Source organism: Leucoraja erinacea, chromosome 19 (assembly GCF_028641065.1).
Source record: "Leucoraja erinacea ecotype New England chromosome 19, Leri_hhj_1, whole genome shotgun sequence".
Lineage (NCBI taxonomy): Eukaryota > Metazoa > Chordata > Chondrichthyes > Rajiformes > Rajidae > Leucoraja > Leucoraja erinaceus.
The window spans coordinates 8,967,308-8,986,665 of NC_073395.1; the positions used below are offsets into that span (position 1 = coordinate 8,967,308).

The 19,358-nt window shown below is 42.8% G+C and overlaps 1 protein-coding gene across 1 annotated transcript in view; it reads right to left on the reverse strand.

Annotated features, from left to right (window-relative positions):
• The window catches only part of slc13a1 (solute carrier family 13 member 1), a 40,926-nt gene extending 24,159 nt beyond the window's left edge, over nt 1-16,767 (reverse strand). Inside the window, exons 1-6 of the mRNA XM_055650907.1 lie at nt 16,028-16,767; nt 12,899-13,027; nt 9,906-10,042; nt 8,267-8,458; nt 2,028-2,279; nt 138-257 (exon numbers count right to left, since the gene is read on the reverse strand). Of these exons, the coding sequence (XP_055506882.1) occupies nt 138-257; nt 2,028-2,279; nt 8,267-8,458; nt 9,906-10,042; nt 12,899-13,027; nt 16,028-16,126 (929 nt within the window). The 5' untranslated portion in view covers nt 16,127-16,767. The remainder of the gene's footprint in view (nt 1-137; nt 258-2,027; nt 2,280-8,266; nt 8,459-9,905; nt 10,043-12,898; nt 13,028-16,027) is intronic.
• Nucleotides 16,768-19,358: the final 2,591 nt, after the last annotated feature.

Genomic DNA, 19,358 nt, shown 5'->3' on the forward strand with positions numbered 1-19,358 from the left:
AGCAATGTCCTGAACTACTATCTACCCCAATGGAAACCATCAGACTATCATTGATTCTAACTGCTATGAACACAAGAAACTAGGAGCAGATGTTACTTCTTTGGGAGTGACTGTGAAAATGACAACAGATTACTTACTTGAATCCAAAGTAAAGCACGTGCAGCCAGACCCAGGATAAAACCACAATGATCACAGTCATCGGGAAGACTAGTATGAACCAAGACCCAAAGTTTATACAGTGGCATTTGGGGTAGTGCCTAAGTGAGACATGATATTATGGAAACAGTTGCTTATTCATTTCAAACAAAATTATATTCATCCTAACTGACTGAATAATGAAAGGCATAGATAGAGTGGATGTAGAAAGGATGTGTTCATTGGTGGGAGAGTCTAGGACCAGAGGTCATAGCCTCAGAATTCAAGGGCACAGAATTAAAGAGGTGAGGAGGAACTTCTGTAGTCAGAGGGTAGTTAATCTGTGGAACTCATTGCCACAGATGACTGTGGAGGCCAAGTCAGTGGATATTTTTAAGGCAGAGATAGACAAATTCTTGATTAGAACGGGTGGCAAGGGTTATTGGGGGAGAAGGCAGGAAAATGGGATTAGGAGGCAGAGATGGGCCATGATTGAATGGCGGAGTAGACTCGATGGGCCGATTGGCCTAATTCTACTACAATAACCTGTGAATTTGTGACTGACTGGATTTGACTATTTCTGGTACAATTATTTAAAAAAAAGCACAGACTTCAATACCATTTGCAGATAAAACGAATACATTAACAAAAACCAGAATATGGTAATTTACAGGCAAAGATGAAAGAAATGAACAGAATTAACATCTGATAAATTCTCACCAGCTAATAATCTGTTTAAGAAGGAACTGCAGATGCTGGAAAATCGAAGGTAGACAAAAGTGCTGGAGAAACTCAGCGGGTGCTGCAGCATCTATGGAGCGGAGGAAATAGGCAACGTTTCGGGCCCGAAACGTTGCCTATTTCCTTCGCTCCATAGATGCTGCTGCACCCGCTGAGTTTCTCCAGCACTTTTGTCTCCCAGCTAATAACCTGTGAGCCAAGATTTTGGAAAAGGTTGGCTGTGGAATGATTGATTATGCAAAAGGTTGGCTGTGCAAATGCAGAAGGCAATCAGCATGTAAGGTAACATCCGTGGAAGAAGAAACAGATTTAACATTTCATCGGGTAGGTCAAAAAAATCCAACCTGAATTGTGAACCGTGTTCCTTTTTCCACAGATGCTGCCTGGTCTGTTGAGTGTTCCCAGCATTTTCTGTTTTTTTTTTGTTAAATTTCAGATTTCCACCATTCCAAATTATTTTTTTAAATTTTCATTTGCCCCAGAGATAGTGCACGCACAGAGTCATACAGTCTTACAGCGTGGGAACAAGCCCTTCCGCTCAACTTGCCCACACCCACCCAATCTATTCCTCTCATGATATTGTACACCTCTATATGATCACTTCTCATCCTCCTGCAATCCGAGGAATAGAGTCCCAGCCTGTTCAACCTCATAGCTATGGCCCCCTCGAGTCCTGGAAATATCCTTGTGTATCTTCTCTGCACCCTTTTCCAGCTTGACAACATCTTTCCAATAACATGGTGCCCAGAATGGAACACAATACTCTAAATGCAGCCTCGCCAATGTCTTGTACAGCTGTAATCTGACCTCCCAACTTCTGGACTCAATACTTCAGAGCTCAGTTATCATCTTCCTAATTTCCATTGATCCTTGATTTTAAGGTAACGGGTGTTTTATTTAAACAATAGGCGAGAGAAAATGGAACTAAAGACCAGTTAACCTGATGTCAGGAGTTGGGAAAATGCTGTTCAGGGTCTTGCCATTTACTATATCATTTGCCCTCACCATATACAGTAAGCAGAGCAGGCAGACTACTGTTTCAATCCACTAAGTGCATCTTAATGAGTTTTACTAGGAGTTTTAATAGGAAAGGAGACAGAATTCACTGGGCAAGTGCAATAAATATATATAAAATACTGCAAAATACTCACATGTTGAGTTCCTCAGCAAAAATAAGATTAGTGGAGGTGCCGGTGATTGTAGTTAATCCTCCGATAGTGGAAGAGTAAGCAACGCAGAGACAGATTCCTTTGCATAAGTTACTGTCTTTCTCACTTTTATATTTGCTCACACTTTCTTTTGCAGCCTGTCGGAGAAAAAAAAATAACGCTCGAGAATCATTGGGAGATATTCTGATACATTTTGCACTCCATGTGGCACCTGGATGTGGGATGTCAGCAGGTCACAGTATGTTCATTCATTCATCATCGTTGAAAACATTAGCGGCGCGGCGGTGCTGGTTTCCAACGGGAACGGCGATGGACACACCACACATATCTGTCCTCCAGTTCCTGCGGACTTCCGCCGCTGGAAGTATAGGGTTTTGGTGTGTGTGTGTGTGTGTGCATTATCATCAGTTCCAAGTACAGTTCCAAATACAATTGTTTTATGATTCACAAATTGCAATCATTTTTCATTTTTGTCAACATTATCAGATAAATGCAGGGTGTGTTTTCGATTGAGGCACCAAAATAAGAGGAAGGATTCTGCAAAGAAGAAAGGCTGAAATACTGAAGTTGGACAAGATGGCGCCTAACGCAAGTTACTCCCTGCGCGCTGGTCCCAGACGTGGATCTGCCATCACTCATTACAATCGTTCCACTCTTTTAAACCCCTACTCCAACAGCAGCATTTCTTACTCACCAAACATAAGTCCCTTTATCCTGTGTCTATACAATGAGGATGGTTTCATTGGAATCGTGCATTGTCTTAGGATTCTTTCTGACTTGTATTCTAAAACTAAACTTCCCTGAAAATTCTTCATTCCTGCAATTCCAACCTTTATTGCTTCACAATTTTTACCCTGCACCTTCGGGTATTCTTGCTGTGTTTTCTATATATTATGTCAATGGTACTGTTTTATGGCTAGAACAGATTATCGAGAAGACAATGGTTTGCAGCAATTAAGTCCACTTCTTCTTCCATCAACATAACATTTGGAAGAGTGAGGCCCAGCGCAAATTGGAGGAATACCATCTCACATTTCGCTTGGGCAGCTTATAACCCAGCGGTAAGGACATTGACTTCTCTAACTTCAAGTAACCCTTGCTTTCCCTCTTTCTCCATCCCCTCCCCCTTCCCAGTTCTCTGACCAGTCTTACTGTCTCTGACTACATTTTATTGTTTGCTTTGTTGTTAACGTCTCCCAACTAACAATGATCTATTCTACATTTTCTTTGATCTCCATTCCCTTTGTCCTGTTTTCACATCTTACTCTTCCTTATCTGTACACTTCCTTATCTATGTACCTCCCACTTCGCTGACATCAGTCTGAAAGAAGGGTCTCGACCCGAAATGTCACCCATTCCTTCTCTCCAGAGAGATGCCAGCATTTTGTCTCTATCTTCGATTTAAACCAGCATCTGCAGTTTTTTCCTACACACCTGGAAAAATGGAGCAGGGAAGGGTTCAGATCTGTGATGGCTTAGTTAAACCATGCTGGTGCAATGGGCACAAGATCTCAAATGTCTTAAAGCCCCTGTCCCACTGTACGAGGTAATTCACGAGTTCTCCCGAGTTTTCCCCTGATTTGATCCCGGAGAATGTCCGTAGCGGGTCCGTAGGAGTTCGTGGATGTCTCGTGGCGGCTCGTAATGCTAACGGTAAGTACTCGGGAAACCAAGTAAACTCGTGACGTTTTTTCATCCATGTAAAAAAATGTCCACGAGTAAAAAAATACTCGTGATGAAAAATATTGTTACTTTTTACTCGTAAGAGCCGCTACGAAACATCCACGAACTACTACGGACCCGCTACGGACATTCTCCGAGTTCGAATCAGGGGAAAACTTGGGAGAACTCGTGAATTACCTCGTACAGTGGGACAGGGCCTTAAGTGTTCTGCACTGACGAGAAACGGTAAAAAAAAACTTCTCCACTCTATTAGTACTGTAATTTGTACAAATGTACTGTAGGTGGTGACTTATAGGGGCACGGTGGCTCAGCAGTAGAGTTGCTGCCTCACAGAGCCAGAGACCTGGGTTCGATCCTGTCTACGAGTGCTGTCTATACGGAGTTTGTATGCTCTCCCCGCGACCCACATGAGTTTTCTCTGGGATTCTCCAGGTTTGACCAGTAAAAATTGTACAATTTTCCCACCAGTGTGTAAGATTGTGATAGTGTGCGAGGTGATCACTAGTCATTGTGGACTTAGTGTGCCGAAGGGCCTATTTCCACGCTATATCTCAGAACTAAACCAATCTTAAAGCAACCAAAATACAACTATATTCGAATAGTTTGCCGAAATTCAAGTTTATTTCAGAAGAATTTGAGCAATAGAGTGAACCAATGATCCATATCTCAGGGCAGAAGGTAATGCTTAATTATGGAGGAAATCTGGTGCCAAGAAAGAAATTAAACTTGCAACGTTACAACTTCACAGTTAAAAAAATAGTAGAATTCTTCAGACTGATGACAAAACAGAGGATTGGGATTGTAATTAAAGTTAAGCAAGTGTTATTAGGAAAATTAGTTACCTCTTCTGATCCAATTTTGCATTCTTGAATATCTTCACCAATAGAATGACTGGGCAGACAAACAAAATCAGTGAGACATCTACTGCAAATGCAGAAATTAAAACAAAATAATTCAGGAAATAATCAGCATGTCAGGTGGCATTGGTGGAGAAAGAAACACGGTTAACATTTCAGGTACTTTTTAGGGCATCACGGTGGCGCAGCGGTAGAGTTGCTGCCTTACAGCACGGGTTCGATCCCGACTACGGGTGCTGTCTGTACGGAGTCAGAGATCTCCCACACTCCAAAGACGTACAGGTTTGTAGGTTAATTGGCTTGGAGTAAATGTAAATTGTCCCTAGTGTGAATAAAAGGTTGTGTTTATATGCGGGGATCGCTGGTAGGTGCGGACTCGGTGGGCCGAAGGGCCTGTTTCCACGCTGTATCTCTAAACCAAACTAAACTACTGACTTGTCAGTAGACCTATTGATAACTTTTGACAGGCCAAGTGGTCATGCAAATGGCTGATTGGGTTGACGGTATCTGGCATTAGCTGTCCTATCTCTAGTTAGAACGCATGGAAGCTGAGTAAAAAAGCTGAAACTATAAGAACTGAGCTCCATGCTTTTTTTGACACATATTGGATTAGAGGGTTCCTATAGATAGCCATGATTGAATGGCGGAGTTTTGACAAATGGCCAAGTCTACTCCTTGAGCATGAACTTTTAACCTCCCAAATGGGCTCTTAGAGAAACTTAAAGCAAGTGTAATTGTAATTAAATTGACATCCAAACTATAACTGGAATTGTGGGTGGTATCATGGCACAGCTGCTGCCTCACAGCACCAGAGACACGGGTTCGATCCTAACCTCGGGTGCTATCCGTGTGGAGTTTGTACATTCTCCCTGCGACCACTTGGGTTTCCTCTGGGTGTTCTGCTTTCCTCCCCGATCTCAAAGACGTGCAGGTCCGTGAATGAATTGGGTGCTGCAAAAATTTCCCCCAGTGTGTAGGAAGTGAATGAGAAAGTGGGATAACATAGAACGTGCGTGAACCAGTGATCGATGGTGGGCACAGACTCAGTGGGATGAGAGGGCCAATCTCTGTGTTGCATTGTCAAACTGAACCAAAGCAAACCCAAGTAAACCAAACCAAACTAACCTAAGTAGATGTAAAAATGAGATAACATAAAACTAGTGTGAATGGATGATCGATGGTCACCATGGGCCAAAAGGGCAAATGTCCCTGCTACATTGCTAAACTGAACCCAAGCAAACCAAAGCCAAACTAATGCATCTTTCCATTGAATAAAGTCACATAAGGCTATGGAAGGGGATAGGGAAAGGCATTGTAGACAAATTATTAAATCACTAAATATGCAAATTCCTTCACATTTTTCGAACGTCTATCTTAATGTACTGCCCTATAATTTATGACTCATGCTACAATTGAAATGTGAAGGGCATAGTATGTAATCTTCGATAGCACCACGTTTGAGTCGCAATTAAAATCTGACACGCATGTCAAAGCAGCAATTTTACAATGTAAACTCAAATGGCGTTTAGCTTGCAGACTAGTTACAGTGAATCATTGCAAACCATTTTCTCCCGTCTGCGATCATTGCTCTTGATTAGGCTGTTATGAGACAAATGTATCAGAGGATGATAACATCATCAATTGTGAAGTCAATCTGCTAGAACCACGATCGGCGAGGTTGTTTGTACTTTGTGGTATTCGCAGATATAGTGGAAACTCATCGCAACATTCAAACGCTTATTTGCGCATTTTATTTTGTCTTCTGAAAGGATTTGAATCACAGGTTCTCATCATGCGCAGCCTGTTAATTGGCACAGAGCATAGAACAGTTCAACACAGGAACAGGCGCTTCAGTCCATATTATTTGTTCCGCACATTAGAGCAATCCTTCATTAGAAGATAGACACAAAAAGCTGGAGTAACTCAGCGGTTCGGACAGCATGTCTGGGCAAAAGGAATAGGTGACGTTTCAGGTCGAGACCCTTCTTCAGGTTTGATTCCACTTTAAGGTACAATTTGACGCTCATACAACTTGGGTGAGGGAGGGACGGAGAGAGGGGGGGATACAAGTGTTACTTGAATCAATATTCATACCACCAAGCTGCCCAAGCAAAATATGAGGTCCTCTTCCTACAGTTTGCGTTTGGCCTCACCTGACAATGGAGGAAGCTCAGGACAGAAAGGTCAGTGTGGGAATGGGAAGGGGAGTTAAAATGTTTAGAAGACAGGACCATACCATACCTATATACTAGTTCTATCCCACACACTAGTGACAATGTACAGAAGTCAATTAACTTACAAATCTGCACGTCTTTCGAATGTGGGAGGAAACACCCGGAGAAAACCCACGCAGTCACAGGGAGAACGCACGAACTACATACAGACAGCACCCACAGTCAGGATGGAATCCTGGCCCCTGGCACTGTAAGGCAACAACTCTACAGCTGCGCCACTGCATCACCCGCCTACTTATATTAATGACACTACTGCTGAACAAAGAGTTCAATATCAGTTTTATCTTTCTGTATCAAAGTGAAACGTTCAGTCGCATTTTAATGAAAGAGACAAACATGATGAGAAAATCCTACCTTAAAGTGGAATCAAACCAAGAAATAAAATTACAGACAACTTCAACAAACAAATTAACTGCTTGTAGGTGACACTTGCAGCAAACATCAGAGCCTTGAACAGTGTGAACTGGCATATTCACTACTTCACCTGGGCTGAACAGGAAACAGCATGAAGACCAGTTCCAACAGCCTATGTAATATCGTCATCGCATCAAGGAACACAGGCCCTTCAGCCCAACCTGTCCATGCTGACCAGGTTGGCAGTCTGGGCTAGTCCGCAGCCATATAAACCCTTGATATCCCTATATATGTCCAAATGAAAAAAATAACCTTGTGGCTGGTTTACAGGATGTGGGAGCTAGTCATCAGCTCAAAATGACATTCAGAATTGTCCATAAATTAACTGCGCTTCAAAATATTAGCAATTATGTTATAGGAGCAGAATTAGGCCATTCGGCCCATCAAGTCTACTCCGCCATTCAATCATGACTGATCTATCTTTCCCTTTCAACCCCATTCTCCTGCCTTCTCCCCAAACCCCCTGACACCCTTACTAATCCAGAATCCATCAATCTCCGCTTTAAAAAATATCTGTTAACTTGGCCTCCACAACCTTCCGTGGCAATGAATTCCACAGATTCACCACCCTCTGACTGAAGACATTCCTCTTCAGCTCATTTCTAAAGGTGGGGCCTTAAATTCTGAGGCTATGGCTCGGGTCCTAGATTCTCCCACCAGTGGAAACATCCTCTCCACGTCCACTCTATCACATTGGGTTGTCCTGTAAACTTTGCATTATGAATAAGGAAATTAATTAGCATAAGATAGGAAAGGAACAATGTGGGAGCTGACAACATAGTGATAATCTTTGTTGAATACACTACCCATTCATCGCTTTGTTTTGTTCTTTCATCTGTCCATTTTCCTTTACTAATTCCTTTGGGCGCCACTCAAGTTCGACTTGTTCTGTTTCTTCCAAATTCTTCATCACAGATTCTTTCTCTTTGATTTAAAGGGTAACAGAGGGAGCGTGAATGGAGGTGCAGAGATCGAACCGAATAACTAAAAGAAGTAAGATAACTTGAGCACAAAACTGAGTGCCCTCTCTCACATCTTACCATTCACTTCCAAGGCCCGGTTCGTGAATCCATTCGTAGTGTTGTGAGCATCATCGGTCACCGCCTCTGCCTTCATGATCTGTTGAAGAACGGCCTCAACGATGGGCATCACCATAGCTGCAGTGGAGGTATTACTGAGCCACATAGAGAGGAAAACGCAACTGAGCATAAACCCCATCATTAGCCTGTTAAATGTAGAACAAGGTGATGCAAAATCAGAAAGGCTCTACAGAAAGTTTAATCTCAAATGACCAAAGTTGAATGTAATAAACTTTAGAGATACATGGCGGACGGAAGCAGGCCCTTCGGCCCACCAGGTCCGCGCCGACCAGCGATCACTCACGCCATTCCACACAATAGGGACGATTTTTACAACTCACCGAAGCTAATTAACGTACAAACCTTTGGAATGTGGGAGGAAACCAGAGCACCCAGAGAAAACCCAGATGGTCCCAGGGAGAACGCGCAAACTCCATACGGACAGCACCCGTAGTCAGGATCGAACCTGTGTCTCTGGCGCTGTGAGGCAACAACTCTACCGCTGCGCCACCGTGTCGCCCATACATTCATTAAAACAAGAAGGTTTACCCTAATGCAAAACACAAACTGTTGGAGAAACTCAGTGGGTCAAGGGGACGTAATGGACAACGGCGTTTGGGTCAGGGACCTTCTTATGTCTAGAGTCCGAAGAAATGGGTGGTATCTGGTAGAGCCACTACCTCATTGCGCCAGAGATCTGGGTTCAATCCTGACCTCGGGGGCTGTCTGCGTGGAGTTTGCACGTTCTCCCTGTGACCGCGTGGGTTTCCTCCCACATCCCAAAGACGTGCAGGTTTGTAGATTAATTGGCTTCTGTAAATCGTCTCTAGTGCATAGGATAGAACTAGTATAGTTCTATGGGTTGATCATTGGTCACCACGGACCCGGTGGGCCGAAGGGCCTGTTTCCACGTTGTCCATGTCCACAACTCCAGGTACTTTGCGAGACACTTTAATGTAAAACATTTCTATTTAATGATATTCTAAAGTTCCAAAGGCTTAAAGATTATTCTATATCTCTGTTATACCAGCCAAATGTGGATGTTTTATGATCTGCCCCTGTATTAGGGTGGAGTCAAAGAGTCAAGGAGCATAGAAACCAGGTCCATAATCCTGCATCGTCACGCCAACTAATTGGAGTTATAGAATGATACAGCGTGGAAACTGGCTCTTTGGCCCAACTTGCCCACACCGGCCAACAATGTCCCACCTGCCAGCGTTTGGTCCATATCCCTCCAAACCTATCCTGTCTAACTGCCTCTTAAACACTGGTATAGACCCTGCCTCAATTACCTCCTATGGCAGCTTGTTCCATTCACCCGCCACCCTTTTTGTGAAAAAGCTACTCCTCACACCCCTATTAAACCTTTTCCCCTTCACCTTAAACCTATGTCCTCTGGTCCTCGATTCCCCTACTCTGGGCAAGAGACTCTGTGCATCTACCCAATCTATTCCTTTCATGACCTATACACCTCTATAAGATTGCCCAGGGAAAGAATTAAGGCCAAAATTTGGTTCCATTACAATAGCGCTATAGTCATTAAATTAGCCTATCATCGAACAAGCTATTTGTTTTTCGGTAAAAGGTCATTACCGTCCAGGATTGACTCCCATTATCAACACCATCCTCAGGGCTATTCTCTTGTGTAGATTCCATTTCTCAATAGAAGTGGCCAAGCAAATAATGCCGATCAACAGTACGTGGAAATCTTTGAAGTAGGCGGAAGCAACCTGGAAATGTTAATTGAACAGTTAATTAAATTGCGGGTGGAGGATCTGTGATGGTATTGGCAGCGGAATAGTATGCACTTGCTGTGATTAATGTCCAAAGTCTACAACCACATCAGTCTTTCAGGAACAATGATAACAATGGGTTAGTGTGGCGGTGCCTAACGGCAGCAGCTCGACTACAGTCGTCTGTCTTTTTTTTTTAATTTTTGTCTTGTTAAATGTATGTCTTGAGTTAGTTTTTATTATTTTTATAGAGCTGTGTTCAGGTTTGGGGTGTGTTGGGTGGGGGGTCTGTGGGGGAAACCGTTATTCTCTTCCCTGTACGGGGACCCGACTTTTTCCCTGTCAGGACTCCGATGTCGTTGGGCCTAACATCGAGGAGCCGGCCGCAGCCTCCGGCCGGGACCAACCTGAGGGCTCCAGTCGCGGATCCTGCGGACCTGACATCGCGGAAAATGCTGTGGTGGCGCGCGGCTGCAACCCGACTTCGGAGCTTCGGAGGCTCCGGCCACAGGCCCGGTGGACAGGAACATCGGGACCTCCAGGTCCCTGATGCGAGACCGCTTTTCGGAGCTCCCGCAACGGCAACTTCTCCCGCTGGAATCGCGGGGTTTATAGGACATGGAGGCGGGGCCTAACATCGCCCGGCGCGGCTTAAATGGCCACAGGACTTACCATCGTCCACCGGGGGCTTTAACATCGGAACCCCAGTTCACCTCGACGCTGCAGTTGGACTGCTGGACCGCGGGAGAAGAACAAAGGGAAGAGATAAGACTTTGCCTTCCATCACAGTGAGGAGGTGTTGGAGATTCACTGTGATGGATGTTCATGTAAATTGTGTTAAGTGTGGGTCTCGTTTTTTTTTGTAATGTGAAAACTGTGGAAAATGCAATTCCGTTCAAACCAAGTTGTTTGAATGACAATAAAAGGCATTCTATTCTATTCTATTCTACAAAGAAATTGGGACATTACCCTCTATGTAAAGTACATACACTGGCAATTCTCAAGCGCTTAATTAGCAGAGAAGCAGGGAATTGACATGAAACCCAATCCTTAAATGCTATTTTTGCTGTAAAAGTTCATAAACAGGTTAAAGTTTGTCGAATAAGGTGAAATTAATGGAATCCCAAGACATTTTTATTGCTGAGCACTCTCTATTGCCCTGAAAACACAGTTTATAAATGTGGAGTCTCTCAGAACTCAAAACATAAAAAATCAACAATTATTGAAATCTTAAAATTAATTGTTTTTTTTAATTTAATATTTCTATCTGTGTCTTTTTTTTTTACATCCCACTTAATTTCACTTGCGATCGACAGTATAAATCAGTGACTGCAATTTTGCTTATGAAAACTGGCCAATCTTAATTGACTGTTAAACCAGTCTTGCTTGTTTAGTGTCACTGATGATGTCAAATCCAAATCACATAATAATGGAGAAAGTCTATAACCAATGCCCAAACCATCATTTGTGAAAGTTAACAACAAGCGTAGTTACCTTGCTGTGTAAGAAAGACCTGCAGATGCTTGTTTAAATCGAAGGTAGACACAAAATGCTGGATTAACTCAGCGGGTGAGGCAGCATCTCTGGAGAGAAGGAATGGACAACATTTCGGGTCGAGACCCTTCTTCAGACTGATGCCAGGGGAGGGGGCGGGACAAAGATAGAATGTAGGCGGAGACAGTGAGACTAGTGGGCGGTACACAATAATGCTGGAGAAACTCAGCAGGTGCAGCAGCATCTATGGAGCGAAGGAAATAGGCAACGTTTCGGGCCGAAACCCTTCTAGTGGGAGAATGGGAAATCGAAAGGGAATGGAGAGAGAGAGCAAGGGCTATCTGAAGTTACCTTGCTCCTGAACACAATATCTGGGACAATGGTGTTTTAAATGTTTGTTCTTTAGTGTAGTTTAGTTTATTGCCACAAGGTACGGAGAGAAGTTTTAGTCATGTGCTAACCAGTCAGCAGAAAGACAATACATGATTACAATTGATCCATCCACGGTGTACAGAAGAAATGTTGCTGTTGGGATAGAGATTTAAAAGAGCGGAATGATTGTAATGTGCGGTTGCAGATGACAGTTTCTTCCCAGCTGTGATCAGGCAACTGAACCAACATATCACATCTAGAGAGCAGCCCTGATCTACTATCTACCTCATTGGTGACCCTCAGACCATCTCTGCTCGGACTTTACTGGCTTTACCTTGCACTAAATGTTATTCCCTTATCATGTGCAGGAAGGAACTGCAGATGCTGGTTTAAACCGAAGATAGACACAAAAAGCTGGAGTAACTCAGCGGGACAGGCAGCGTCTCTGGAAACATAGAAACATAGAATCATAGAAAATAGGTGGAGGAGTAGGCCATTCAGCCCTTCGAGCCTGCACCGCCATTCAATGTGATCATGGCTGATCATCCAACTCAGTATCCTGTACCTGCCTTCTCTCCATACCCCCTGATCCCTTTAGCCACAAGCGCCACATCTAACTCCCTCTTAAATATAGCCAATGAACTGGCCACAACTACCTCCTGTGGCAGAGAATTCCACAGATTCACCACTCTCTGTGTAAAAAATGTTTTTCTCGTCCCAGTCCAAAAGATTTTCCCTTATCATTAAAATGTGACCCCTTGTTCTGGACTTCCCCAACATTGGGAATAATCTTCCTGCATCTAGCCTGTCCAACCCCCTAAGAATTTTGTAAGTTTCTATAAGATCCCCCCTCAATTTTCTAAATTCTAGCGAGTTCTGTGAGAGAAGGAATGGGTGACATTTCGGGGCGAGACCCTTCTTCAGACTAATCTTTGTTCCGTTTGTTAGTGGAGTGTTCATTTGCATAAGGTTTGTACCATAACTCACCTCTGAGGATTTCATGATGCCAAAGAGCGGGTACATGAGTGCCGGGAGTAAAGCTGTTGCAGAAAGTGGCATGGCTTCCGTTAGCCAATATATCGCCACAACCAGCATGGTGAAAGCACATTCAGACTCCTTTTCACCCGAAGAGAAAATAACAAACAGTAGAAACAATATCAATTGCAAATTCAAAAAAAAGATAAAGCTGTTTTTGTGATTCCTGAGATTCACTTGCTGTATCATCAATGAACTAACCATCACCACTATAACATCTACATAACTCTGGAGTTCAACCCTCCAAGTGTTAACTTTGAATTAAGTTTGCTCACACAAAAACAAGATTCTGTGTATTCTTGATTAATAATTTTTAATAATTCTGAATAATTTTAAGTCTGAGACACTACATTTAGAAAAAAGTAGGCTTGTTTTGGCTGATAAATCAGACTAATTCTCCAAAACATGGTCTCCTTTCACTGAATTTCTTCAACAATAGAATGGTTGAACACAAATTTAAAACCGATGCTTGGGATGGGTGAGCGGTGGGGGAGGGGGAAGGACAGTGGGACATATAGAGGGTTTTCTTTCAGTTTTTTCTTTTTGTATCTTTCTTCTTTTTCTTCATTCTTTCCTTTTTACTTTTTTTCCGTTCATGTATCAATTTATAAAATGTTAAAAATTAAGCTGTACAAAAGTTGTATAATTGTTATGCCGATTGCTTTATTCTTGTACAATTGCTTCTAATAAAATAAATTTAAAAAATAATAATAATATTAAGACTGCCAGCAGAAAGCGAATTCCAGGCATGCAAATCCAAATCAGAAAGTTTGAAGCTGGTCATAGAGTGACAGAGTGTGGACATAATCCCTTTGACCCAACGTGCCCACCCCGGCCAACATGTCACAACTACACTAATCCCAACTGCCCACATTTGGTCCATATCCCTCCAAACTTGTCCTATCCGTGTACCAATCCTACTGTTTCTTAAACGTTGGGATAGTCCCTGCCTCAACTACGTCCTTTAGCAGCTTGTTCCATACACCCACCACCCTTTGTGTGAAAAAGTTACCCCTCACATTCCTATTAAACCTTTTCCCCTTCACCTTAAACCTATGTCCTCGGGTCCTCGATTCACTTACTCTGGGCAAGAGACTGCAACATCATGCCTTCTTAAATCTGCTATCAATAGGAGCGATAGATTGGAGAATTCTGAAGAAGGGTCTTAACCCAAAATGTCAACTATCCATTCCCACCCACTGAGTTACTCCAGCACTTAGTGTTTTACTATGAATATATTGATTAGTTCTCCCTCATATCTATCACATCCACCTCGACAGTTTCATTGCTGTTATAAAATAATCTCCAAAATCCAGACCTCGTGTACTTTTGTTTCTTTTGATGTCTGCAGAGAACACCTTTTGGTGCTTGTTGTGCAGTTCCATACCTACATTCACTACCCTAACCCATGGTTAAATGACCATAGAAACATAAAATGATGCAAATCTTTAATCTGCCATTTCAAAAAGTGACCGTCAATTTTGATCATGTACAGACAGAGGAGATTAGTTGTTCGACATGGACATTGCGGGCCTGTTCCTATGCTGTATGGTTCTATGCTCCATGTATGCCTTCTTTGGTTGCAAACCTGATCAGTGTCAGCCTGCTTGTTACAATTCCTTGAATCGGGAATTCAAAGCTGTGTAAATTGACTTCCATTCAGCTTTACACTTAGTGAAAACTTCAGAACCTTGGACAAAGCAAGGCTCAGTATTCAATTACTGCTTGAGTCACGTCAAGTCAAGAAGGCTTCTCTTTTGTGAAAATCAGCTACCGGAAAGAACTTAAATAAAGAGAGGTATATTTGTACCAGATAATCCCAGCACACATAGAAACATAGAAAATAGGTGCAGGAGTAATCCATTCAGCTGATCATCCAACTCAGTATCCTGTACCTGCCTTCTCTCCATACCCCCTGATCCCTTTAGCCACAAGGTTCACATCTAACTCCTTCACAACAGCTATGACACCTTACATTCCCCAATCCCATGCCAACATCAACACTCCAACCCCAAAAAATAAAATACATTTCTATTCATTCATTCATTACAAATTGACTGTCCAGTTTAGTTTGGTTTAGAGATAGAACCCAATTGTGTTCTGTGTCTTTGCTGCATTAGTAATGTAGGTGGAGTATCTTGTGAAATCCATTGCCGTTCTGCAGTTTAGTTTAGTTTAGTTTAGTTTAGAGATACAGCACGGAAACAGGCCCTACGGCCCGCACTGACCAGCGATTTCCACACATTAACACTATCCGACACACACTAGGGACAATTGGCATTTATACCAAGCCAATTAACCTACAGACCTGTACATCTTGGGAGTGCGGGAGGAATCCGAAGATCTCGGAGAAAACCCACGTAGGTCACGGGGAGAACGTACAAACTCTGTACAAACAGCACCCGTAGTCAGGGTTGAACCTGGGACTTTGGCGCTGTAAGGCAGTAGCTCTACCGCTGCACCACCGTGCTGCCCTTTATCGATTGTCATGATTTCGAGCTGTAGGTTTCATGAAACTCACGGTCCAATAATATCTAGAAATTGTACTCGGTAACAATAGACATGTGTATCACAGTGAGCTTAGAAGAAGGCAGAAGACAAATAGACTAAACCTTATTGACCATAGACTCTTCAAATTGGTGTTGCCATTGACATTTTTAAATCCTTTTTAACACAAAATTTAATTAAAGCACTTGATCTTGGGATCGGGACATACATTTCTTTGTTTGCCTAGTCTGTATTAGGGAATTGAAAATTACATTTCAGAATATCATTTTGTTTTGATTTCATAGATTTGATTTGAGATAATTTTGCATTACCAGAAAATTTACCTTCAACATATATTTTTTTTAATCTGGAAATGAAGGTACAATATAACACAGATGGTGCTGAAATCAAAATTAAAATCAACTTAAAAGTACATTTCTCATTGAGAAAGTAGTCTGTTTGCAAGCTGCCGTGATGCAGAAAAGATCATTTCAACATAATGCTGACAAAATTAACAGCAGCAAAGACCAAAAGGTGGAAAAGCAAAGCTAAGTCTATTTAGCGCTGTAGATATTTGGCCAACAAATCTCTTACTTTAGTCTTGACGATGAGAGGCAGCGGCAGGAGTAACAGAGGACAGAACAAAATAATGATCAACTTTCGGAAGCACCAGACATGACTGGCTAAACCCATAGCTTGAGGTGGATTGTCAGAGCTAACTGCTCCAAGTCAATGGTTCTCCTGATGCTTAAATAGTGCTTCACGAGTTAATCTTTAAGACACACCTCCCCTCCAGCTGGCTCAGTAACAAATAATAGAACTCGACCCCTGAGCTGGTTGAAAATGAATCTTTGTTATTTTGGTGCCCATTAGCTAAACCTCTGATGAAAGGGCAAGTTCTCAGTTGCTTATTGCAACACTGTCGATTTACAATCTTATTTTAATTATGGATTTTGCTTTCCACTGTACCTCGGTCCACGTGACAATAAACTGAACTAAACTGAAATGCACTGCACAATCTTGTGTGAAAACGTTGTAATTCTGCAAAGTATTTCTGACTGAAATAGCATTGACCAACCTCATACATTTCCCACACTAGTTGCCGCACTAGTTTCAATGTCGTCCTGTATAACTCGATATAACTTATCCCACAACCAACAATGGACCACATTTCCTTGATTATCATTGCTTTTTGTATAACTTCCATTCATTTGCCCCAAGTACTGTCTATATTTCATTTATCTCTCCCCTGATTCTCAGTCTGAAGAAGGGTGTCGACCCAAAATGTCACCTATTCCTTTTCTCCAGAGGTGCTGCCTGACCTGCTGAGTTACTCCAGCTTTTAGTGTCTGTCTTCAGTTTAAACCAGCATCTGCAGTCACCCCCCCCTCCCCGACACAAATACTTTTCTTAAAATGTCCAACCTTTTTTGCTTTGGAAAACAAGCCAGCAATTTGGTACTTTGTACATGTTACAAGGGTGGTTCAGGGAGACTACACTAACTGGGTCCATCACGGCCTTGTTCAATAACTCGAAAGCCCAGGAGTGCAGTAGACTACAGAGAGTCAGTGATACATATTGCCTGATCCATCATAGGGACTGAGCTCCACACCGTCGAAGGGATCTGTTAGCGGTGCTGCCTCAAAAGGTGCCCATTATCGTCAAAGATCCACACCACCCTGGACATTTTTTCATTTCTCTGCTCCCATCAGCAAGTTGGCACAGGAGCCTGAAAACCATGGTTACCAGGTTCAAGAACAGCTTCTTCCCAACAACCATCAGGCTCTTGAACACTGCACAGCACTAACATCAGCATCTATGATCTTCAGAGTTTAAAGATTTTGGATAGTTTAGAGATGCAACGTGGAAACGGGCCTTTGAGTCCACGTAAACCAGCGATCACACACACACACGCTAGTTCTATCCTGCACACTGGGGGTGATTTACACCTCAATTCAGCTACAAACCAGCACGAATGTGGAAGGAAACCGGAGCGCCCGGAAAAAAACCGCATGGTCACAGGGAAACTCCACACAGACAGCACCTGTAGTTAGGTTTGAACACAGATCTCCGGTGCTGTGTGGCAGTAACTCTACCGTTGCACCACCATGCTATCCCTTCGGTGAACTGAGCCCTTGCTTGCAATATGGACTTTGGTTTTTACATGATAACGGATACCTGATATTACGTAGTATTATGTAACAATGTTGTCATTGCGTTTACCGGCCTGTTATGCTTTAGCAAGTAGGAATGTCATTGTAGTGTTGTAGGTACATAGGCAATGAGTTCATCAGTTCGTAAGTGATGGGAGCAGAATTAGGACATCAAGTCTACTCTGCCATTCAATCGTGGCTGATCTATCTTTCCCTCTCAACCCCATTCTCGTGCCTTCTCACAAGTTCACAAGTTACAAGTTATAGGAGTAGAATTAGGCCATTCGGCCCATCGAGTCTACTCCACCATTCAATCATTGCTGATCCCTGCCTACTAATCCCATTTTCCTGCCTTCTCCCCGTAATCCTTGACACCCGTTCTAATCAAGAATTTGCCTATCTCTGCCTTAAAAATATCCACTGACCTGGCCTCCACAGCCCTCTGTGGAAATAAATTCCACAGATTAACTACCCTCTGACGAAACAAGTTCCTCCTTTCAAAAAGAGCGCCCTTTAATTCTGAAGCTATGACCGGTTCCGGTTCTAGATTCTCCTACGAGTAGTAACATTTTTTCCACATCCACTCTATCTATGCCTTTCATTATTCTGTAAATTTGAATGAGCTCACCCTTCTAGACTCCAGCGAGTAGTGGCCCAGTGCTGTCAATCACTCATCATATGCTAACCCACTCATTCCTGGAATCATTTTTGTAAACCTCCTCTGGACCCTCTCAAGAACCAGCACATCCTTCCTTCCAGCATCTGCAGTTCCTTCTTGACATCCTTCCACAGATATGGGGCCCACAATTGTTCACAGTTCTCCAAATGCGGCCTGACCAGGGCCTTATAGAGCTTCAGCGTTACATCTCTGTCTTTGTATTCAGGTCCTCTTGATATAAATGCTAGCATTCAATTTGCCTTCCTTAGTACTGATTTGTCCTGCACCAGCACTCCCAAGTCCCTTTGCACCTCCGATTTCTGGATTCTCTCTCTATTTATTACCAAAATGCCATGCTCCGCACTTTGCTACACTGAATTTCATCTACCGCTTCTCTGCCCACTCTCCTAACCTGTCCAAGTCCTTCTGCATAGTCCTTGCTTCCTCTACACTACCTGCCCCTCCATCTATCTTAGCACCATCTGCAAACGTGGCCACAAAGCCTTCAATCCACTTATCCAAATCATTCTCCCCATATATCCCTGGCACCCGTACAAATCTGTCAATCTCCACTCTAAAAATATCCATTGACTTGTCCTCCACTGCCTTCTGTGGCAATGAATTCCACAGAATAAACGCCATTGACTCTCCCGACTTGAAAATTAAGAAAGCACCATCCACCTTGCTAACTTTCCCTTGTTACAAGGAGCTGGCAAAAGTCCGGATGCCACCATGAACACAGAGAGAGCGCATTGTGCTTTACAGCGCACAGGAGTGTCTTTATTCTACCACTGTGCAATCCTATCCAGCCTTAATCACCCCTAAAAAATACATTGCTGGGCCAAATGGGATTTGTTCCAAGGAGAATGTTTTAATAGCGCTGTTGCAAGATGAAATAAAAATTCCCTTCCTCAAATATTTTTGCATTTTACAAAAGAATGGATCTTTATTGAATATCTAATTAGAAGACGACCGATCAGGCTCTGAAACAGTTCGGAAGTTTTGCAGGTTTGCCTAACCTGTGGAATTCTTCGAACCTGGTCTGCATAATTCAAACAATCTATAAGTCTCGAGAATAAAGGGAGTGATTTACTGATACAAGCTGTTCCAAAAA